General features: G+C 47.9%; 1 protein-coding gene across 1 annotated transcript in view; it reads left to right on the top strand.

Moving 5' to 3' along the window:
- The window catches only part of XRN2 (5'-3' exoribonuclease 2), a 65,001-nt gene that overhangs the window by 8,515 nt on the left and 33,270 nt on the right, over nt 1-23,216 (top strand). The window contains exons 2-16 of the mRNA XM_074347794.1: nt 5,590-5,717; nt 5,821-5,932; nt 7,798-7,909; nt 9,393-9,451; nt 9,528-9,617; nt 10,357-10,429; nt 10,564-10,614; nt 11,075-11,232; nt 12,214-12,288; nt 12,372-12,505; nt 12,606-12,663; nt 12,747-12,854; nt 16,947-16,991; nt 18,567-18,698; nt 21,992-22,107. Of these exons, the coding sequence (XP_074203895.1) occupies nt 5,590-5,717; nt 5,821-5,932; nt 7,798-7,909; nt 9,393-9,451; nt 9,528-9,617; nt 10,357-10,429; nt 10,564-10,614; nt 11,075-11,232; nt 12,214-12,288; nt 12,372-12,505; nt 12,606-12,663; nt 12,747-12,854; nt 16,947-16,991; nt 18,567-18,698; nt 21,992-22,107 (1,451 nt within the window). The remainder of the gene's footprint in view (nt 1-5,589; nt 5,718-5,820; nt 5,933-7,797; nt 7,910-9,392; nt 9,452-9,527; nt 9,618-10,356; nt 10,430-10,563; nt 10,615-11,074; nt 11,233-12,213; nt 12,289-12,371; nt 12,506-12,605; nt 12,664-12,746; nt 12,855-16,946; nt 16,992-18,566; nt 18,699-21,991; nt 22,108-23,216) is intronic.

The following is a 23,216-nucleotide window of genomic DNA, read 5'->3' as shown; positions in this document are numbered from 1 at the left end:
TTTTTATTTGGTCTGTCATTACATGTATTATATGCATTAATGCTACAAGCCCAACAGTGCATTGCGAGAATTACTCCTTTACCGTCTGCAGTCACGTCCACGGTGCGTTGCAGTTTGCGCCTACCCACCGTTCGGGCTGTTACCGGGAGACGTATCCCGTTTGTACTGCGTTGTGTGCTGTGAGCTGTAGTGGGTTACACAGTATCATTTTATACAGTTGCTTTTTTTTTTTGCAATAGTAGTTAAGAAAACAAAGGATATATATCTTTACTTATTTTTGTCCCAGACTTCTCTCAGGCTCTGTTCATTTTTCTTGATCTTTTTTCCTCTCTACTCCCCAGCCTGCATAATCTCTATTAATCTATCTGAGTTTGAGTTTAAGAATTCTCAGGGGGAGGGTATAGCACACGCTTAGCATACATGAGGTCCTGGGTTCAATCCCCAGTACCTTCTCTAAAAATGAATAGATAAACCTAACTACCTCCCCCTAAAATAAATAAACAAACAAATAAATAAATGTGCAATTTTTAAAAAGAAGCAGAAAACATGAAGAAAATTCTTTTGCCAGTTCCAGTCCACACTTGAGCCCCTCTGATGAATTTTTTTTTTCAGCTGCTGTGCTTCTCAACCCCAGAGGATCCATTTATTTGTTCTTTATACTTCTTGCCTTTGTTAATATTCTCTACTTGATACAAATTGTCATGCTATCTTCCTTTAGTTCTTTAACCATATGTCTCTAGTTCAGTGAATATGTTTATAATGGCAGCTTTAAGCTCCCTTCTGCTAAAGCTGACATCTGGACACTCACAGGTGGTTTCTTGTGCCTCTGTTTCTCAGTGCAGGGCCGCCTTCTGTTTCTCTGCTGTGTTTTGCCTGGTAGTTTTGTTGTGCTGGTGGTTTTTTGCTGCAAAGAGGACGCTTTAGGCAATATATTTTAGTGACTCTGGGTGCTGGTCCCTGCAGACTCTTCCCAGGTGTCTTCCTGGTTTTCGTGGTCACGTATTGGCTGGGCTACGTCAGTGAGGTGTGTCCTGGCTCCGGCGCTGCCCCCCGGAGGTGCCGTGCGGTGCACCCACAGCCCCCCTGGGACGGCCGTGGCACCGGTGGGGCGTGCTCCCACTCAGCCACTGGGCTGCCGGGCGCAGTCTCCATTCAGTGCTGTCCATGGCACCGCTGCTTTCAGCAGTGCCCACGGCACGCGTTCCTCTGTGGCCTGACCCTGTGAACATGTGGCTCCTTCCAGGGACTCGTTTCTGGGATTCCCGTTCCAACCCCGGGAGGGCTCCTCCCGCCGTCTGACGCCTTGGTGCATCTGCTGCTCGGTTCCTTGTCACCACAGCTCGCTGCGCTCGTGCCTGTGGGTGCAGGCTTCTCCTTACAAGTGGGGTCAGTTCTGAGTCTTCCTAGGTTTCTGTTCTGACTAGATTACTGTTTGCGCCTCGGACTGTTTCCAAAGGCTTTAAATGTTTTGTTTAAAAGATTGCCACCAGCTCAGCCGGGGCAGGTGAGCCGAGCTCTCCCACGTGCTGTGTCTTGGAGGGTGAAGGTCGCATTCACAGGTCTTGGGTGCTCTGTGTCCTCTGCGGTTCTGCCCGTCGTCCCTGCCACGCGTTCTGAGTGGTCAGTAAGTCCACGTGGGATCTAGTGAAGCTACAGTTAATCGGCCTAACATGCGACTTAAGACACCAGCCCTGAATCCAGAAGGTTCAAATTCTGGTCTCTGCACTTGGCAGAAGGGTGACTTTGGAAGGACCCCCAACCCCGCTAAGCATCTCTGTCCTCGTGTGTCAGCAGGCTGTTCTGTACCTCCTGGGGTTGTGAGGGGAGAGGGAAAGGAGCCGTGGTAACAGCCCGTGCGACGGTGCCCGCCCGGTTTACGTGCTCTGTGAGTGTTCGTGGTGATTAGTCCGTGCTGAGAAACACTAAAAATGGAGACCTACTGTGCATACAAGTTGGAAAAACACTCATCACTGAAAGTAATAAGTTTTTCTACTGGGCAACTGTGTCAAAATTTATGGCCTGAATTTTTAACCAAAATACTGTAATTTGAGTATTTCGGTAGCTTTTTGACCCTTTCTCTCCAAAATATCACCAGTTTTGCAGTTCTTTCCTGGAGCTCCGAGCTGTGTTAAGGAAACCTTCAAACCAGGCTCTGCAGTGTGGCATCTGGCGTCCAGCAGTGGGAACCCCCTCACAGCGGAAGCGCAGGCATGTCCGTGGCTTTTCCAATGCTGCTCTGAGATACAGTGCGTTTACTTAGCTGTTACTAGTGGTGGTTTCCGCCTCATGTTTGAGGAACCAGGCAGCCGTACAAGGCTGCCTAGAAGGGTGGATCGCTGTGAGAGTCACTTTAGGGGTTTCATTCAAAACTGTAGAGTGTGTTTTTATACTGATTCACTGTCTGTATATTTGTACTATCTTTACTCCAGTAAAGACGTCCTTTATCTTGATTCCTCGGTATATCTGTGCACAAGCTGGGTAATTTCTCCACTGCTTAGTTGGGATACGTGTCCTTTCCTTTGTGCCTTGAAGAAGGGGGCTTCTGGCTGCGCAGAGCTGCCTTGACCTCCAGATTTTGGGCAGGGGTACCCCGTCCCTCCAGCCAGGGCGCTGACAGCCCTTCCTCCCCAAGCACCGTGTCCTCTGGAATGCCTGTCTCCCCTGGGGCCTGAGAGGGCGGTGGCGGGGGAGCGTGGGGCTGACCCACCCAGCTCTTCCCGCTGCTGGTGCTGATGGCCGAGCAGAAGGTGTCCTGTGAGCCCCAGGCCCCGAGCCCCTGTGTTCTCTTCCTCCTGCATGTTTGCGTTTGTGTGTTCTGATCAGATCTGCCAGTTTTCTGCATTTCAGGCCCCCCCGCCCCGGGGTTTCTCAGTCGCAGACAGCTCTCCTTTTGGTTTCCCAGTGCAGTTACGCAGTTGTGGTTGTTTGTTTTCAGTCTTCTGTGTGGCCTGGGATGGGAAGGAAGCTGCAGGTGTGCTCAGTTTATCATCTGGAAAACCCAAAAGATAATGAAAAGCTATTTGAAGTGAATTGGGTTTAGGGTTCAGATTAGCTGCCTTTGGATCAATGAAGCATCTCTCTTGAACCCAGCAGGAGATGCACTGGCCTTGTATTTGACAAGGCTCTTGGAGGATGAGTTCCCTTGTAGAGTAGCAGAATCTTCTCTTGAAAAAACAAACATTAATTTACATAATTAATGTGTTGAATAATATATCCTCAGAACTCCTGAGAGGAAAATGCGTTCAGTTTTCTTAGTGGGAATGCCTGGAGTCCTTCTTTGAAAATAAGGACCGGCCTAGCCCTGCCCCCAGGCTGTACTGTGTAGGTGGTGGGAGTAGAAATTCTCCTGCAGCCGCACTCATCGCTCAGTGTAGCATGCCGGTGACCTCCTGTTGTTGTAAACAGTCTCATTGGACCACAGCCACACCCATTCGTGTCCATATTGTTCATGGCTGCTTTTACTTTAAAAGGCAGATGTGAGTCATTGCAGCTGAGATCACATGGTCAACAAGTCTAAAATACTTACTAACTGGCTTCCAGGGGAGCATGATGAGAGTGGGTCTGGGTTCTCCTGAATGTGCAGTCTGCTTGGTTCAGGAGGAAGGGAAATGTGGACTTTGGAGTGTGGAGGTCAGTTGGAGAGGCAGAGAGTTTGTTTTTGTTTTTGTTTTTGTTTTGGAGCCATCGGATTATCTTCTTTGACAGATGCCCAAAATTGACCTGCTTCCTTACCACGTATCCCATTCCCTGCTTCTGATCAAGCCCCTCTTTGCTGATTCGTGGGGTGTGTGCCCAGAGCCTTGATAGCTTCTCCCCTGTTTTGCCCTTTAGTCCCCTTAGTTACTCATTTCTCCCAGTTGTAAATACAAGCTGAAGTCCAGTCTCCTTCCTCCCCTCTCAGAGATGACCACTGTCCTCAGGTTGGTGTTTATCATTCCTGGCTCTCTGTGCCTTTGCAGCACACGAATTTATCCCTGAACAGTGCCTGATGCTGCTGTCTCTGCTTTGTAACTTTCTGTAAGCGGTGGACCGCATCGTTCCTTCGCACCTCGCTTTACTGGCATAGCGAGGTGTTGGTGAGCTTCCAGCTCTATTTCTTTGAATCTTACTTTTGTCTGATATTCTGGTATATGGACGTACTGCAGTTTCTAATCCATTCTTTGGGCTCTTCTTTTACCTAGTTAAGTAGACCTTTTGTTTATTTCCTTTTTTAAACAGCTTTATTGGGATATAATTTATATGCCATAAAATTCACCTGTTAAAAGTATACTGTTTAGTGGGTCCAGTACACATGCGGTTGTACAACAATCACAGTTATCTAATTTTAGAACACTTTCATCACTCTTAAAAGAAATGTAACCATTTCCAGTCACTTCCTGTGTCCTGCACCCTCCCCCACCTCAGGCTGAAGCGCATCTGTTTCTGTGTAAAGATGTATCTCTTCTGGGTCGTGTCAGCGGGATTGGCTGTGGTCATTTGTGACTGGCTTTCATTGGCAGAATGTTTTTGCGGGTCATCCATGATGTAGCATGTATATGATAGGCCTTTAATTTCTTCACAATTTTTCATTTTTACCAGTGATACTTTGTGTTATTTTTAAATTTTTACTACTAATAAGAATAAAAGACCTAAGAATAAAAACCTATCTCATATTCTTATCATTTGCTGAAGTTCTGGAAGATAAAGAGAAAGGTAATGCTTATTGTAAAATACAGCTGCCTGCCTGCAGGGGTGCACGCCGCGCAGGCCTCGGCCCTTGAAGAACTCGCAGCGCAGGTGGGGGTTACAGCGGCCAGTCCATTATAAAACCACGGGCGTACAACCAGTGAGCAAGCGAAATGGTGAGGTAATGCAGGAGCAGTGAGGTTCTTGGGAGACATGTGCAGAGTGTTACAAAGCGAGCAGCGTAGACCCTGGAAGGTTCATGAGGTTTCGGGAAGTGAGCGTTGAGGGAGCAGGCAGGGGGAGCAGGGGCAGCGCGAGGGGGAAGAGCAGCTTCCCAGAGCCCTGAGGGGCTGGGGCGGCCGGGGCAGGAGGCTCGTCAGGGCCCGGCTCACTGGTCTGCACCTGCTCTGGCAGGCTTCGGAAAGGCCAGGCAAGATTTAGACACAGCCACATTTGTATTTAAGAAAGAAAACTGACTGACGCATAGAGGGTGGGCTGGAGACAGGGGAGTCTGGAGGTGGGGCTGTCCCTGCGAAGGCTGCTGCCATCTTTTGGGTGAGAGGTGGTGCCTGATGTTGGTAGCGGGGATGAGAGGAGTTGAAGCGAGAGGCATTTCTCAGGTTAGATTGACAGGACTTACTGATAATGGGTGGGGCGGGTGAGGGACATGAAGTCTAAGATGGCTCCTGTGGTCTCTCACTGGGACCGTTGAATGATTTGGGAATCTGCTAACTGTCCCCCGTGTAGTCAGGATTAACTTGTGTTGAAAGCTTTAAGGAGTGAAATAGCTTCTCATCTGATGAATTAAAGATTACAATAAGTATTTTATTTCCAATTGAGAAATGAAACACGGGTTCATACTGAGCCTAGGATGTGTCAGTTTCAGACTTGAACAAACTACCCCGAATTATCCCTTCCTCACAGCCGAAAGAATGCAACGGCGTGAAGATTCCCGTCGATGCCAGCAAGCCCAACCCAAACGACGTGGAGTTTGATAATCTGTATCTGGATATGAACGGAATCATCCACCCCTGCACTCATCCTGAGGACAAGTACGTGACCTGCTCTTGTCACTGACCTCGCAGACGGCAGAGGGGACATGGCAGACGGCAGGGGAGGGCTGTGTTGCATTACACTGTTTGCTTGTCATTCCAGACCAGCACCCAAAAACGAGGATGAAATGATGGTTGCGATTTTTGAATACATCGACAGACTTTTCAATATTGTGAGGCCAAGACGCCTTCTCTACATGGCGATAGATGGAGTGGTACGTGCTGAGTAACTTAGAATCCTCTGGTTTTGTCTTTCCTGTGTCCCCAGTGTCTAGAATGAAGTCAGCTAAATAATGAAGAACGTTGATTGTGGTGAATTTGAGAAAGAAAGCTTCATCTTTCATTCATTCAAACTTTGTGCGTGAGCATGTGTGCGCGCACGCGCGCTCCTGTTTTGGGCGAGATACCGGGAGGTGCTGGGGCTGCTTGTGGGGCTGTTGCTTTTGGAGGGCTTGTCACTAAAGGGACAGAGACGGTTAAATGAATAGGGCCAGTTACTCAGGGCCTTCGCCCACCTGCACTAGACCACATGTGCAGACACGTGCAGGGCTTTGAGGGAGGGGGAGTCAGTGCCTCAGGGGCGTTAGGAGACAGAGAGGAGGGGGCGTTGGCCCCAGCGTTTGAAGGGTAGAGAATAACTGGAGATGGGGGCAGTGGATGGGACAGCGTGGGGAAGGAGGACCTCCAGGTGTCTCAGATGTGTCAGGTCAACACCCTTCCCGTGTCTTTGATGGCACTGACACGTTTGGGTGACTGCCGGTGTTGAGACGGGAAAGCAAAGTAGAAAGATGGGCTTGAGAAGGCCTTTCCTGCCACGCTCAGCTTGGATGCTGTCCTGCAGGCGGTGGGCAGTCATCAAAATAACGTAAGTGCAGAGCAACTTACTCAGGTAGCAGTATCAGGTAGCTTTCACTGTGAATGACCGCCAGACTGTACATCAGGGTCCATGGAAATTAGGGTGAATTGTGGCCCTAAACTTACTTAGCCGTATGCACATAGATTCCCTTTCTTTTAGATTTAGTAATCTTAGTGGCTAATGGGATGATTTCGTAAATACAGGAAACTTTGGGTCCCAGGAGAGTAACTTTTCCGTGAGATTCTCTACTCAAAGTCTTATATTTGAAAACCTAACTTTCAGTTAAAGCGTAGGAAAGAATAAAGGGAACAGGAGTGTGTCTGATTTGAAACATACTCCAGCTCACGGTAGTTCCGCGTCTTGAAGGCCTCTTGCGTTACTGCAGGCGGCCCTCCTGCGAGACCAGGTGTGCAGCGTGCACACGCGTGCACCTGTGCCTGCACACTCGTCTGTAACATATCAGTGCAGAACTCCTAGCTGAGAGAGTTAGATGAGGTGGTCTCGTTTTGCAGGAAAGGGAACTGTTTAAAGAGGATACGAGATAACTTACTTTACGTAGACAGGATACTTGAGAGTCCCTTCTAGCCCCAGGCTCCGCTCAGTGATTTCAAACCTTGCATCCTTCAGTTCACTCCACTCATCCTGTGGTTTAAGTTTCTATTTGCTTAGAGTGATTGACAAGTACGTTTGATTAAAACCTTGTTCCCTTTATACCTGCTGTGCCTCGTTGCAGAGAGAGTGGTAATTATGAACCTGATTGCGGGAAATACAAAAAGGGTTTGGGGGTCGTGTGAATCCCACTTGGAGACTGTCCTTCCTTTCAGACATGGCAAAGGGAAGGTCTTCCAGTCCGGGTTCGTGCTAACAGCTCACTGTGTGCTGGCTGCGTCTTTGAGCGAAGTGAGCTTTCCTTCTTGGGTGTCTTGAGACACCATAACCCCGCAGACCCGGCATTAAGTCGGGGGCCCTGCGGTGTTGATGCTGTCGGATGTTTGTCCCTTTGGCAGGTCACTTGCTCACCTAACTGAGCTCGACCTTAAGGTGCTTGGTCCAGATTTGAGCTCTTGGGATCTCCTGTCTGTCACAGAAGGACTGTTTAGACTTATTACTTAGCTTCTATGTTTTAGTATATTATTTTTGTAAGACCAGCCGATTCAAAACAGTGCACGGATCTCGTGCGCGTGTTTGGAATAGCACACGTGAGTGTGAAATACGCATCCCCAGGCGCCCCGCGCGAAGATGAACCAGCAGCGCTCTCGGAGGTTCCGTGCGTCCAAAGAGGGAACGGAGGCGGCGGCGGAGAAGCAGCGCGTCCGGGAGGAGATACTGGCAAGAGGTAGAGTGTGCGTCTCCGAGTCAGACTTCTTACAAGATGTGTGCGGAAGGGGTAGGGGGCCAGCTTCCCCCCACAGATAGCTAAGATTTTAATTTAATCAGGATCCCAGGATACCCAAGGAAAATTTATATCCGCTGTTGAGGAAAAGTAGTTAACAGAATCCTTTATTCTGTTAATAAGCTTGTTCATTTCTAAACCCTGTAGTGACAGGGAAACTGGGGAATAGAGAGAGGGGAGCCCCGGCGGGGAGCGCAGACTGTCAGGGTCGTTGAGGGCGAGAGCAGCTCTCAGCTGACTTCCCTGTGTCTGCAAAGTGCAAATACGTGAGTGCTCCTGACTCCCTTTTCCTCTTGGTCTGTTAAAGAGCTACAGTTCCGTGAACATTGTCCTCAGATCAGTGTGGGTGGCTTGCTCAGTGCTGCTCCTTAGAACCCAGGACTTGCCAAGGAGGCCTGGGGCGAGGGGACCCGTGTTTCCGGGCTCTCCCCTGGCCCTGCACATCTCAGTGCAGGCTGGGGCAGCAGGTAGGGAGAGCCCCGCGTCCCTTCAGTTTCGGGAGGGGGCTGTGGAGTGGAACGTGGTCATCTTTGCAGTTCCTCAGAGCCTGGGAATTCCTGAGGGTACAGAGGGAGGAGCTGCCCTCAGAGAGGAGGACCGCCAGGCCCCTGACGCCCGCGGCACTGCTGCTGACCAGAGGCCTGGGTGCCAGGCGGGGCCCGGCCAGCGGGGTGCGTGCGTGGTGTACTGTTCAGGAGGCAAAGTGGTAGACCAGGGAAGAAAGCCACAGTTTATTGTGTTCAGCAGGTGGAAAAAGAGCGCCCAAGCCTGTCATGACAGTCCCTTTGGTGTCACTTCAGCTTTGCTGGGGGTGCTCTGGTCTCTGTGCACTTCAGCTGCAGCTTGTCTTTAATACTCTCAAACCTGTGTGTATTTGTAACAGAATTTAAAGCTATCTTTCTTAAGATGTTAAGAGATATATTTGTGTCTTGAGAAAAAGCTCATCAGTGATAGAGGAAGAAGTAGGATTTTAAATTCCCTCTAGCTGGTGGTGTCATTTCTTAGCATATAAAGCTGTGTTAAACTCCGCATTTTAATTTTGTTTTTCTAAGACCCCTTTATCTTAAGAACTGTTAGCAGTATTAGAACCCCTAGTGTGTGTGTGTGTGTGTGTGTGTGTGTGCGCGCGTGCGCGCGTGCGTGCGTGCGCGTGCTGCTTCAGGGGCATTAGGAAGAACATAGTTTTTGTTTTTATAACACAGTATGTATCTTTTGTGTACCATTTATTGTTTGGCAGTCATATTAAATCTTACTTTAAATTTGAGGGAAGGAATCTTCCTTTCTTCAGAAAAGGGCGAACATTGTTCCTCAGGTGACAGCACTTCTCTTTTTTATTTGAACTTTTTGTTTTGTTGTTCTGGCCTAATACTGACTAACTTACTTCACTTTTTATGAGAAAAACAGAGCATTGTTCCTTTTTCTCTAGGTGGCTTTCTTCCTCCAGAAGAAATAAAAGAGAGGTTTGACAGCAACTGTATTACCCCAGTAAGTGGTCTCATACTTTGCTGGCTATTGCTAACTCTTAAACGGTAGGTTAATTTATTTCCTTCTGTCATTTTAGGGAACTGAGTTCATGGACAATCTTGCTAAATGCCTTCGCTATTACATAGCTGATCGTTTAAATAATGACCCTGGGTGGAAAAATTTGACGGTAAGTTTCGCATTTTGGTACTCCAGAAAGATGAGGGGGATGATTTGAGGCTGCACTTTGATATGTCTGTTTTTATTTGTCCTTTTCCACCATAAAATGCTGGTTGACTGAGGACAGAGAAGCTTCCAGGGCTGTTAGGAATGGGGTGGGTGCCCTGCGTGGTCCAGGAGTAGACAGCCGAGCTTCGTCTCTGTGGCAGTTCCCATCACGGTGAAGCCGTAAAGTGGGACTTGGTATTTAAAATATGTGTACGTGAGATTGATTTCTGTTACCAGAGATCGGAATACAGCAAAGTTAAAGTCATGGGGCTGCCTTTAAAGAATAGCTGTTTCCTAAGTGTTTAAGTAAGATTTAAGGCAACTTTTATATAATTTGAGGTTCATAAGCTTGTTTGCCTGTTAATTAGGCACAGTACCTTGTATTTCATGGGCACTCTCGGGGCTTCTGTAGCTCTGTGCTGTACACTCGAGCAGCAGTGAGAACAGTAGGAACTTGGGAAAAACTGATCTATTTTTCTAATGGCTAAGTTTGACCTAAAGATTTCATGTTTTTTAATATTCCATGTAGTAAGTTAACCAGTGAAATAATTTTGATGTCTAATACATAAACACCTTACTAAGAAAAATTTCCAGTTAGTAACACTCTATTAATAGAATTATCCCAATTTAAGATATTCAGTTCTACTGATTTTTGTGCTAGAAAATTCGAGGCGGCTGAAAATTTTTTTTGCTTTTTGTAGGTTATTTTATCTGATGCTAGTGTCCCTGGTGAAGGGGAACATAAAATCATGGATTACATTAGAAGACAAAGAGGTAAAGCACGCTTGTAAATGTTTGATTATATGTTCACTTAAAAAAACAAGCCGTTGTGTAGAAAACACTAGGTGACATGGGATACGCCTGTGAGGTGAAGTGCACTGATGTAACTGCGTGTCTCCCCTCCTCAGCCCAGCCCAACCACGACCCAAACACTCACCATTGCCTGTGTGGAGCTGATGGTAAGCTGCTTCTCTGGGGTCTGAGTCTCTTGGATTGAAACATAGCAAGTCGATGGGTGGGTGTACAGTGATGGATTATTTGTGGTTGCCTGGAAATTCTAAAAATTTTCTGTTTGAGAGGGAACTAGAATGGAGTTGTTTAATCTGTGATTAATGTTCACTTATCTTTAATTTTTTTTTAACATTTTTCACCCTCTTTGTATGATTGCACATGTCTTTTAAGTGGAAAATTTCCAGATGCTTGGCTCTCGAGAGGCAGTCTGTGTCCTAGGCCCGCGTGTCTGGAGGCCGTCCTGTTTCCTGCTAGGGAGTCTGCAGGCTTTGCGGCTTTGCTGCCTCTGCTCTTGTGCCCGTCTGGGCTTGTCTGCGCTGGTGCCTCCCGTTGCGGCGATGTCTTGCTTTGTTGCACTCAGGGCCTTCAGAACGTGCCCACTGTCATGCGTGGTGTTGTTGTTGACAGCTGATCTCATTATGCTCGGCCTTGCTACACATGAGCCCAACTTTACCATTATCAGAGAAGAGTTCAAACCAAACAAGCCCAAACCGTGCGGGCTCTGTAATCAGCTGGGACATGAGGTGAAGGACTGTGAAGGTTTGCCAAGAGAAAAGAAGGGGAAGGTAAGAACTTTGAGATGCCAGTAGCCTCATTTAAATATTTTTAAATTTTATTTTTTACTGTGATAAAATACATGTAACAGAAAATGTACCATTTCAACCATGTTTAAGTATACAGTTCAGTGGCGTTAAGTATATTCAGGTGCCTCATTTTAAGAATGGCTGAAGCGGAGACCGTGGTTGATTGGGTTTTTGCCTGCTTGCCCTGTCACCCTGACAGAGGTGGTCTTCCTCAGCTCTTAAAGTAACACGTTCAGAGCCACGGCGCACTCGCTCCTGCTCTCCACTGTCTCTTCACCCAGCTTGTCTCCACGCGAGGCTGAGGTCTCGTGGCTAATAAAGCCCACTGCACACGATTTGTTGGTAGAAGTTATTTATCTCCAGTGGTTATTCTTAAAAAGAACTATGAATCAAATATTTTAAACTTCTTGGTACTTGTAAGTTACTCCTAGTTGCTATATATTTGGGGTTCACTTGATCACCATCCATTCTCTTAAAGGGGTTTCTGTGTTTTAAGAATATGGTGCCTCATTAAAAGACATGTTGAGTGAGAAAAGCAGCTGATAAGTATACACGTTGACAGGGAAGGTGAGGTGTTCATCAGAATGTCAGTACTGGGTGGGTGAGGGTCAGGTTCACAACACAGCCCTCCAGATTTGGCCTCTGAGCTAAGGTTTTTTGTTTTTAAAGGGTTGTAAAAACAAAATAAAACATGAAAAAATATGCAACAGAGACCATAAATGTCCTCAAAGGCCAAAATATTTAGTGTCTGGCCCTTCACAAAAAAACAGTTCCGATCCCTGGTCTGGGTGTGTTTCAGATTATGGGTGATTTTTATTTTTCAAATGGTTTGGTGAGTTCTTTTTTTAGTTAATACTTGTAACGTTAAGCGGGTCTGTCTTTAGAAAAGCCACAGTATTTGCTCGGTTGGTGAGAATGCAGGGCTCAGAGTAGATGGGCTGAGCCTTTCCCCCCTCCCTGCAGCACGATGAGCTTGCAGACAGTCTTCCTTGTGCAGAAGGCGAGTTCATCTTCCTCCGGCTCAGTGTGCTCCGCGAGGTAGGTAGCCGCGGCCCGAGCCCGGGGCTCGGAGGCGGGGTGCCCCTTGGCAGCCGTAACGCGGCGCCCCTTGTCGGTTGTAGTACTTGGAGAGAGAGCTCACCATGGCCAGCCTGCCGTTCACGTTCGACGTGGAGAGGAGCATCGACGACTGGGTCTTCATGTGCTTCTTTGTGGGGAACGACTTCCTTCCTCACCTGCCGTCCCTGGAGATCAGGTGTGTGCGCGTGCGCGGAGGTCCCCCGCCGCCCTCGCAGCCTTCCCGCCTTCGCAGTGCACGCTGGTCCTAATGCGGAATGTTTGTTTCCTGGCGGCAGGGAAGGTGCAATTGACCGTTTGGTTAACATTTACAAAACTGTGGTACACAAAACTGGGGTAAGTTCACTCTTGAATAATTTCAAAACAGAAGTATTTGCTTTTAAAAGGAGATCATTTTACATGTATTTTATCACTTACAGGGTTACCTTACAGAAAGTGGTTATGTCAATCTGCAGAGAGTACAGATGATCATGTTAGCAGTTGGTGAAGTTGAGGATAGCATTTTTAAAAAGAGAAAGGATGATGAGGTAAAGTGTTTCTATTGCAGTAGCTAAATTGCTCCTGTCTCTAATAGGCTATGATGACCCTGTGATTGTCCTTTTAACCTCTCTGAGCGCGCTGTTAAATCATTACAGTGTATCAAACACCAACGTGATCACGAGTGGCCAGTGCTTTGACTATTGTATAAAGGTTGTGCTGCTTGCTGTGTGGAGCTGTGTATTGCACACTGTGAGAGTTGCATTGTAATTTTTTCTTTTCTTACTCTTAACTAAGATGTAAATCCAAACATCTGTCTAATCAATGGGACATGAAATGAGAATTCCACAGCTAGAAGAGTGCTGGAATTGAACTAGTGGCTGCCGAGTTTTGTAGGCAGTGTTTCTGCTCTGGATCTAGGAACTCTGTACTCTGGTAGCAGAGTGGATGGGGTCTGGGTTGGATTGCATCCGCCAAAGCAGAGACTTACAGCTCTAAGAAATGTAGACTGAAAAAAGGAAATAAAATCACAAAGCACTTGGGAATTGGCTTCATATGATCGGGTGAGGGCTCAGGTGAGGAGCCCAGGTCTCCGGCTTGGGCAGTGGGGAGGTTGCGGTGCCGTTCACTGAAATAGCAGGTCCCCCTCATCTACCCAGGAGAGCAGGATGGGTTGGGGATGAGAAGAGATACTGAGTTTGAGGGGCCACTGGACACCTGAGAGGAGGGCAGTCCGTGGACCAGTTGGATGGGCACATGTAGAGCGCCTGGCAGCAGACTTTGAAAGGAAATGTGAGAACCACTAGCAGAGGGGAGACACTTCACTGTAAGAGTGAACTTGAACTCCCTGGGAGCGTGCATGGAGTGAAGTGCCTCCCGCGGGACCCTCAGGAGTGCGGGTGCTTTGGGAGAAGGTGGGGCCTGTCCCAGGGAGCTGGGAGGAGCCCCCAGAGCGGGGCGCTGGTGCTGCCCAAGGTGTCAGAGCGCAATGGACAGGCCCCTCATCCTCGGCCAGGGCTGGGGCACCCCGGGAGCCGAGGGTGGAGGGGCAGCTCCGGGAGGCAGAGTGGGTTGGAGGGTGACCATGGGGGAGTGGAAGGGAGGCGAGCGGTGGGTAAAATGAGCAGAAAGGAAGTGAAGGAATTCCCCTCAGAGACTGATTTTCTAAGTCATGTGGCTGTTGAGCGGTAGTAACGTACTAGCACGGCTGCATTGCTCCATGGTCTCCCGGCTGAGCGAGGCATGTGCTGTATCTGACAGGAGTGTCTGTCCCTCAGCTCTGCAGCCTGGGGCTGGCGGCCTCCGCTGTGGAACTCTGGGTACCCCTTTGCAGAGCAGAGGGAGGTGTGCTTTCAGAGCCTTGGGTCCTTGGCAGGCTTTACATGTGAAATTCAAAAAACAGACCTCGCTTGGTCTGGGATATCGCGTATCTGCCGGAACGGCCGTTTTTAACTAATTCTGCACCAGGCACGGTGGCTACACTTGACCTGCTGCCGTTGACGCTTAAGAAAAAGCTGTACCTGCCACGTGCCACTCGGTGCACAAACGTCATGCCAGGAAAGTCCTTCTACGTGGCTTCAGCGGGCTCCGTCCTGTTAAATATCGGTGTTTGGTGTTGGGGGGATGTATGACCCTGGATAGATACCACAGTGCTCTAGGGTTAAGTGTGTAATTTGTTTTCCCGCTGGCCTGGCAGAGAGGACATTTCACAGCTTTGGGTCTTTTTGGTGTCCGTGACGTCGTGTGACGTCTGTCAGTATGCTTGGGCACTGGGGAAAATTTATGACCCCTCAGAGATTCAGTATAAGTATTTGGGTGCATGTGTTTTCCTGGAAAGCATGTCTGCGGCTTTTGAGAGATTTCCAAAGGAGTTCATAGGACAGAAAAGGACTGAACATGAGTAGGATCTGTGTGCGGTGGGCCTGCTCTGCTTGTGTGACTGCCTCCCTGAGAGACAGCGGGCCAGAGAGGAGACCGGGGCTACCTCCGTGCTCACTGCTGAGGCTGAGCGGCTAGGTCAGTGCGACGCCTTTTACTCCACAAGCTTTGGTGTTTGCCTTTCTTCTTGCAGATGCTATTTATTTGGCAAATCCTTATTAAGTGCTCACCCTGTGCCAGGTAGTATTCTGAGTGTTACCGATACAGCAGAAAACAAAAGGACAAAAAAATAGAAGTTCTGACCTCGTAGAGCTGGAGTTCTCTGGGGGAGATGGACAGTAAACGCAAAAATGAAGTGAACTGTGTCATGTGTTTGAGAGTGATAGGTGGGGGGAGGGCACAGCTCCGTGGTAGAGGGCTTGCCTAGCATGCACGGGGCACTGGGTTCAATCCCCAGTACCTCTGTTGTACGTAAACAAACCTAATTACCTCCCCCCTCCAAAAAATGAAAACATAAAGCAGATGAGGAAGCGTCTGGGAAGGCAGGATGGGGAGGCTGCCGTCCTAGAAGAGGCGACTGGAGAAGGCTTTGCTGACAGACGGCTTAGAACCAAGAGCTAAGGACGTGAGGGGTCAGCTGTGCAGCTGTGTGAGGGAGGGGCATCCCAGACAGAGGGGACCGCTGTGGCAGAGCAGGAGCACACACGGGTGTCCGCAGAACGGAGGGGCCAGTGGGGGGGGGGGGCAGGAGAAGAGGTCGGAAAGAAGGCAGAGGCCGAGCTGAGAGATCCCTGTAGGTCGTTAACAGGACTTCAGCTCTCAGTCTGCATCTTGTAACCATAAACGTGACAGAGGTGTGACACGTACTGTAGAGCGATCCCTCTGGCTGCTGTGTAGAGGCAGCCAGCCCATCGGAGCCAGCGTGGCGGCAGTGAAGAAGGTAACAGGTGGCAGGATTCTGAGCATGTTTTGAAGCTGGAACCAGCAGGTGTGGCTAACGGATTAATCCTCGATGTGAGACAGGAGGTGTCAGGAATGACCCAAGCATTTTTCTGAGCAGCTGTGATGGGAAGCCTGGGAGGGGCAGCGCTGAGGGTGGGGATTCCACTTTGGACGTGTTCCGTTTGAGACACCCAGGTTGGGTGATGAGTAGGGAGAGGTCCTGGTAGGAGAGTCGTCAGCAGGTAGATGGTGTTTAAAGCCACGAGACTGGATGATTACTTCCGTGAGAGCAGAGAAGTGGAGAGGGCCAAGTGTCGGGCCCGGAGAGCCACCAGCACGAAGAGGCCAGGGAGCTGCGTGGAGACGCAGCAGGATGAGAGAGGAGGGCAGGTGAGTGCAGGGTCCTGGCGGCCAGGAAGGGAGGGCCGTGGTCAGATAGGAGAAGTTTCCTTAATGGTTAGGGAGATGGGCGGTGTTCCCGTCTCAGGAGTTTTAGGGCAGCCGGTCACCACGTGTCGGGGTGCAGCTCTGGCACAGAGGGGTGGCAGTGCAGCGAGTAGGGTGACGGACAGCAACCATGGCCACCCCAGCTGTCACTTCAGTGCTTTCTGAGGTAAAGGAGGCCTTTGAGTGGCCCCGCATGTGGGGAACAAGATCGGCCCTCAGTCCTGTCCGGTTGAAACCGTGGCTGCATTTTGAAAACGAGTGGAGGGGCCTGGCCCCTCTGCTGTGGCTCAGCTCAGCCCGGAAGAAGCAGTGCAGACGTCTGTGTTGTCTTCCTGTCTTTGGTCAGCATTCTGGACTCGGGGGGGTAGGATTGGCGGAGCGCCCCACTGCTCTCCAGCCGCTGTGCCGTTCGTGTCTCAGGGTTAGGACCTGTCAGGCCTCATTATTAAGTTGCTTTGTTGACTCTTTCCAGTGGTCATCTTGATGATGAGCTGTATTCAGTTCCAACTTAGAGACTTGTTTTCTCATGTGTGTCTTCTCCACATCGGCAGCCTATTCACTCCAGCGTGAAACCAGGGGTCTTTGTCACGACTCTTGCATTCTTTCCTGAAACGGTGTGAAAAGCAATCTGAAAAAAAAAATTCAGAGGGAAAATTTAAATTGTATCTGAACTCAGTTTAGAACGCTCTCTGTCCATCCAGAGTTCTGCTCTGCAGCACTTTGAGCGCACGTTCCACTGCCTAGTTTAATTGTTGCCTTGGTTTCTGGGGTCTTCCTTTAAAACTTTAATTGTCTCCTGAATCATTCCTGGTAATGTTTAACTCTTACATTTTTGTGTAATTATTTGACAGAATATGTGGATTTTATACTTTTAGGACAGTTTTAGAAGACGACAGAAAGAAAAACGAAAGAGAATGAAGGTGAGTCTTCCCGAATTTCACAAGGCTGGCAGCGGTGTTAAGCTCGCAGCTGGGGAGGAGGGTGGTCATTGCTGAGCTTTTTATTCCTTTCCCAGGAGGGGTTGCTTAGGGACTTAGTCCCCACCCAGCTGCCTTCTTACCTGGTATTGACTTTAAAGAGATCCTTATTTATTGCTACTGTCCTGCAAGCCAGAGAGAGTCTGCAGGAAACACTCAGTAGGCAGGAGCGGGCAGGTGACACTCAGCTGTCTGAGGTTTTACAAGAATCAGGTATTGTTTTTGTGGTAAGAACAGTCGACCCTTTGTATCCCCTTGCAAGCCTGTGTTGTCAGGTTCATCTTCCTAGAACAAGGTATCAGAGCTATGTTGTTCCTCTGCTTGGAAGTCACCAGTGACCCTTAGTGTGGCTGCCGTGCGCACTGAGGTCTGGTCGGGCCCTGGCCGCCAGCTCCCCCTGCTCTCTTCTCAGCGCACCCCGTCCCTCCTGACTTGGAGCCTTGCCTCCCGTTGGCCCCTCCAGAAGGTGCCTGCTCCGGACCCCGCACACCTTGCCGTCTCCCCGGCCTCCCTTGCTGCTTCTGCTTGTAGTCCAGGTTGAGCGGTCCTTCCCTTTATCTCTAGCGATTCTTGTCTTCCTTGTTGAATTTTAAACTCATGCAGTTGAGAGACTGCCTTTTATTCTCCTCTTTCATGGGGTTTGAGCAATTTCAGGAGCCCAGAAAGGAGAAGAGTAGAGTTACTTGTTGCAGGACGGTTCCAAGCCGCTTAGATTGGGAGGAACGTATTTGGTTTCTACTTTATGTATTTTTTACTTTCTTTTCAATTAGTTTTTTTATTGAGATATAATTCACGTAGTAGTACATGTTTCAGGTGGACTACAGTGATTCACAATTTTTAAAGGTTATATGCCATTTATGGTTAGTATAAAATACTGGTTATATTCCCTGTGTTGTACAATATATCCTTGCAGCTTATTTATTTTATATGTAGTACTAGATATTATTTTGTACCAGATATTATTTTGTGTCAGTAGCTATCAGTCAGCCACAGCTGTCACCTGTTATAGCTGTAATCATAGCTCTAATTAATTGGCAGTAAAGAGTTAAATTCTAGCAAGGTGAAGGGTTAATAGAAGCTGTATTTCCTACGGAGAAATCAAACTCTTGACTTTTTTTTTAACCATTAAGGTAAATGTTATATTTTTGTTATTATTTGTTATTTTTATTTGCCTAAAATCATGTCTTGAACGTGTTAGGAAATTGTAGGTAAACATAGCAGAACAGCCTAATGAGGCTTGAACAGTTCCTGCGTGGAACTGAAAGTAGCTGGCGCTCTCAGTCCGTGCAGTCGCAGCAGAACGGGCGCCGTGTGTTCCCTTGGAGCAGGGTTACTGCTACGGACTTGTTTGCAGGGCAAGTCGCCTTCGTGTCAGATGTGGATGACCCCGTGATGCTGGCGGAAAACTGTTCTGCCCTTGAAGTGCCCACAGTGGGGACCCTTCCCACTGCCCTCGTTTCTTCCTGTCCTCTGTGTTGTGATTTAATTTCTATGTTCGTTTATTTCCACTTATGTTAGAGAGATCAACCGTCTTTCTCCCCTGGTGGAATACTAACTCCTCATGCCCTGGGTTCAAGAAGTTCGCTAGGATCTCAAGTGGCCAGTAACCCGAGACAAGCAGCCTATGAAATGAGGATGCAGAACAGCTCCGTAAGTGACTTGCCTCCGTGCCCACTGAGGGTGGGGACTGTTGCATGCCCCCTGCCGCTGTGTGTGAGGTAATCCCTTAGCCTGGAGTGGTTCTGTTTTGTAGTTTTTCTCAACTTCTTTTGCCTTGAGATGATGTTAATTCTCTTAAATCCATCTTTATCAATACGAAAACACCTAAGTGACGTGGACGAGAAGAGCGTGCACGTGAGCGTAGACAGCCCCGTAGTGTGTGTGCCTGCGACACGGCCGGGCCGCGGTGCCCCCTCTCTCCAAAGACACGGCGGCGACGGCGCCGGGAGCACGGGGGATGGCCAGCTGCCTCGGCGTGCAACCCGAGAGGAGGGCCTGCCTTTCCTTCCAGGGCTCGGTTACAGGCGTTCTGCAGAACAGTATTCCTCAGTCTGTTCAGTACAGGTCTCCTCTCCGCCTGAACCCTCGCCAGCCCAGTCAGCGGACAGAGCGAGGGTGTTTCAGGGCCGCTCTCACCGCCCAGGCTCTGATTGCTCCGTTTGTAAACCCCCTGCATGTCAACTGAATGGGTACCTCATGGTACCCCTCTTCGTCTGAACTTTGTCGTCCAAACTGCAGGAGCAGGTGGTCCCAGCCAGCAAGGCTGTGCTCTGTCCACTAGCTCCCTGTTGTGCTGATGAGATCAGGAGCTCCAGGCCCGCAGCAGGTCGGCGAGCAGGGGTGCGGGAACTACCGTACAGGCTGCAGGGAGTCGCAGCCGTTGCTCACTTCAGGCTCGTAAGCGTGAGAGGGAGTTCTGTAGGGGGAGGAGAAGATGCTGTGTGCAGTTTTCCTGTGATACACCCGAGGAAATGGCATAGATTCGGACACTGAAGTTTTGCTTTTCTAGTAGTTATCCTGCTGATGCTCGCATCCCTTATTACAGGGCAATCCCATATGTGGGATTTTTTGCCATATCGAGAGACTGATTGAATTTATATTCCCATATATCCTCAACTAGATGTTTCAGGACCTTAGATTTGGAATTTGAGAAAGGAGGCGTTGCATCTCCTGAGAGGAGGCGCTTGGGTTCCTGTTGTGTTTTTGTTTGGTTTCATTTTTGTTTTCTTGTCTTATCCCTTGCTCATGAACAGGGTTGGGTGTGGAGGGTCAGAGAAAGGGGATGCAGTGAGACCCTTGAGTAGAACAGAAAACGCTGATGTCTGTCATTTAAGGTCACAGGGACTACAACCCCTCAGAGTGGGACTGGAAGTGGCCGGCGTTCTCGGCCATGAGAATGATAGAATGCTGCTTTCTTAATGTCTGGGAGGCAGGCGGGTTTGAACTTTGCCGCTCGTGAGTACCCTGAGGAGGGCTCCAGTGGTTGTTCAGGCTCCACAGAACCCGCCCACTGTTGATGATAACCGCTGAAATGGTGTCAGAGTCGGGAGGTTGGTGTTCACCTTGCTTATTTGATCCTTATTTAATTCCTCTGGACGCAGTTTTTTCTCTTGGAGTCTTTGCACAGAGGGATTTCCATCTAGAATGTTCCGAATTTAAGGAAGTCATGAAGCCATGTTACCAGTTCATTTAAAGATGACCTTTGGAGTTCTGGGTTTTGTTGTTCGGCGTGGCTTTCTTTGCCCTGTTTTTTTGGAGTTGTTGGGCGTGTTAGTGCATGACGCATGTCTGCCGGTGGTCACGTGGGTTCTGTTTCTTCATAAATATGTGTTTTTAATCTTTACATTCTGAAGCACGGTTTCTTTATTTCTCAATTTAACAGAATTTGATTGCAAAACGGCTTTTTAAAAAAGACATTTTTTTATGAATTAGTATGAATTTGGTATGTTCAGGAAAGAATCCTTCTGTTGGTAGAGACAGGAGAAGTGAGGGTGGAGGTTTAGCATTAAAGAGCAAACACCCACCTTTTTTCTTTTCCTCAGAAGTGTATTTTTGTTATTTAAAGATGGAATTTATCTTTTGTCAATACGGGAAAGTTTGCTTTTTACACAGCTTCCTCTCGTAATTTTAATCCAGGTGGATTAGCCTGGGGTTTAAAAGGTAGCAGTGATGACTCAGTGAATCAGGTGTGCGCTCGATCTTTCACACCTTTCATTTCACTTAATCCCGGCAATAACCTCTGAAGAGGGAACACCGTCACCGCCGCTCCACGCTGAGGCTGCAGCTTCCACTGCCCGGAAGGGCGACCTTGTGCCCCCGGCTCAGATCTGCCCGAACACACCCATCTCGCTTTGCAGGTGCAGCAGTGCCCTCCTGGACTGACTGCCTTACTGGTTCTGTGGAGGTTTGGGGACAGTGTTGGCCACACGGCATCATGAGTGAAATTGACACTATACATTTTTAAAAGGAAAGTGTTTTAAACTCTATGTGAAATACAATTTTGCTTTGTTGTAACAAACGTTCTTAGCCTGTGGTGGGAGTTACCTTTATGCTAAGGTTTTAGCTACAGTATCATTAAAATATCTTCCGGAGCTCTCAATTTAAAAATAATTTACTCGAAATACCTAATATACCGTGAATAACAGGAAAAACCTTTACCATGAAAACCTTTTTTGCCACTTATGTTTTTGGTCATTTAACATAAAACTACAGTTGCAGATTTTAATTTTTTAATTAAATATTAAAATCCTGTAGGCTGCTCCTGTCTTCATTGAATTAGGGACAAAAGGAAGAGGTGGTACTGAATTTAAAGTGATATCTAGGTCTTTGAAGTACTAGTAAGGTGTGCATTTTTCTAAGATGACCAATAGAGGTTTATGTCTACATTGAATTTTTAAACAGTATGTGTAAAATAATGTAATAGTTATCTGGCAGAGTCTTGCTAAACTGCCGCTTTCCAGAGGGGTTGTACTAGTTTGAACACGTAGCATTTAACTTCATTTTCACCAGCTTGACTATTTTATGTATTACTAATTTATGTATGTATGTATTTTCCCCCTTTACATAAAGTTTGCTATTTGATGGTAGAAAGTGATCATGAATTCCTAAGAACAGGGAATCACCAAAGGAAGACAATTTAAGTAGTAGTATAAAAAAAATCTATAAAATTAAAATTTTCGTTTTTCTTCTGAAGCAGTTTTTACCCTCAGAATGTTCAAATTCTTTTCAGGTTCAGCGCAGGAAGCATGGCGCCGTTGTTACTCTTGGGGGAAGTGCGACAGGCCAGATCAGTCTTGGGGTTTTCTAAATACGTTTACCATGTCTGTTTACCAGCTCTTTAAAAAGCGTAGTAGCACGAAGCATGGTTCTGATAGCGGCTGGGTGTAACTTCGTGTGTGAAATGAATAATTAAATCCTCCTCTGAACGTTGTCCTTGTCTGCAGAGTCCTTCGGTGTCTCCTAACACGAGCTTCACCTCTGACGGCTCCCCGTCTCCGAGAGGGATTAAACGAAAAGCGGAAGACAGTGACAGTGAACCTGAGCCAGAGGATAACGTCAGGTGACGCCTTTTTTTTGGTAGCACTTTGTTAGCAAATTGCTGAAATAGAGGTGGTCTAATTAATGCTGTTTAGCCTAGAGCCTCGGTGCCGTCAGATCTTTGCCCGTGATCTTTTTATCCACCAGTAATTACTGTGGAGGGTTGGAACAGCCAGTCAATTCCAGGGAGAGGAGTAAGCTGTAGCCGTTAAACCCAAGCATGGAGATTAGTATGCGCGTGGGTTCTCGCCCTCCGAGCCGCGTTCCCTCTGAGACCAGGCCCCGGCTCAGCTAGACGCGAGGTGTTGAGCTCAGACTGTGCGATCTGAATGTTGCTGTGCTGAGATTGAATCTGCGAGCTGCTTAACCCAGAAGGCTCAGTTACTGTTGGATACATAATGTGGCTTGCTTTAATCTCAGTTGAGAAGTTTTTTCCTCAAGATGAAATATGCAAAAGTCATTTGGTTAAGAAATAAATATGTAGTTTTAAAAGCCACAGACTTGGCATATGCACGGTTCTGTTTCATGACAGAGTTTTCCTTTAGCAGTATACTTACCACCTTATAGTAGGAATCTTTTGTTCTTTAATTTGTCGAGAAGTTTGAGGTCATCATTATAGTAAGACTGACAGCCTCTCCCGTAATTATATCCAGGTTTGAATCCTGGGCTTCAAGTGCAGAAGGCCAGCAGTCTCAGTAACTCATTAAGAACTTAGCAGAATGGTATGTTTCAGAGTTAAGCAAACAGCAGTGGTCCACAGTTCACCCTCTTACACGGGGTGTCGATGCTGTATTTGTATTTGTGATTAGAAACTTGACAGGTGTCATGTGTGATTCTGCGCTTTCCAGACGTCCTTTGATGTCGGATTCTGAGATCTCTGGTGACCTGTCATCGAACACTTACCTGACTTGAGTTTTACCGCTCTGCTTCTGTGACAATGGCTTTTCCTCTGAGAGTGTTTTTTGTTTTATTGTGAAGCCATCATGATCAATACTAGCTTAATTGTTAGCTTGATTTATTTAGTACTTTATCATTTAATCCTTGTGCTGAGGATAATCGAGGTAGGAATGCTTCTCTCAGGAAGTGCTTGAGGGGGGAGGGTATAGCTCAGTAGTAGAGCGCATGCCTCGC

The sequence above is a fragment of the Camelus bactrianus genome, chromosome 19, assembly GCF_048773025.1.
Source record: "Camelus bactrianus isolate YW-2024 breed Bactrian camel chromosome 19, ASM4877302v1, whole genome shotgun sequence".
In the NCBI taxonomy this organism is placed as follows: Eukaryota; Metazoa; Chordata; class Mammalia; order Artiodactyla; family Camelidae; genus Camelus; species Camelus bactrianus.
Note: the sequence above shows the minus strand (reverse complement) of the source record. Positions and strands in the feature narration are given on the sequence as shown.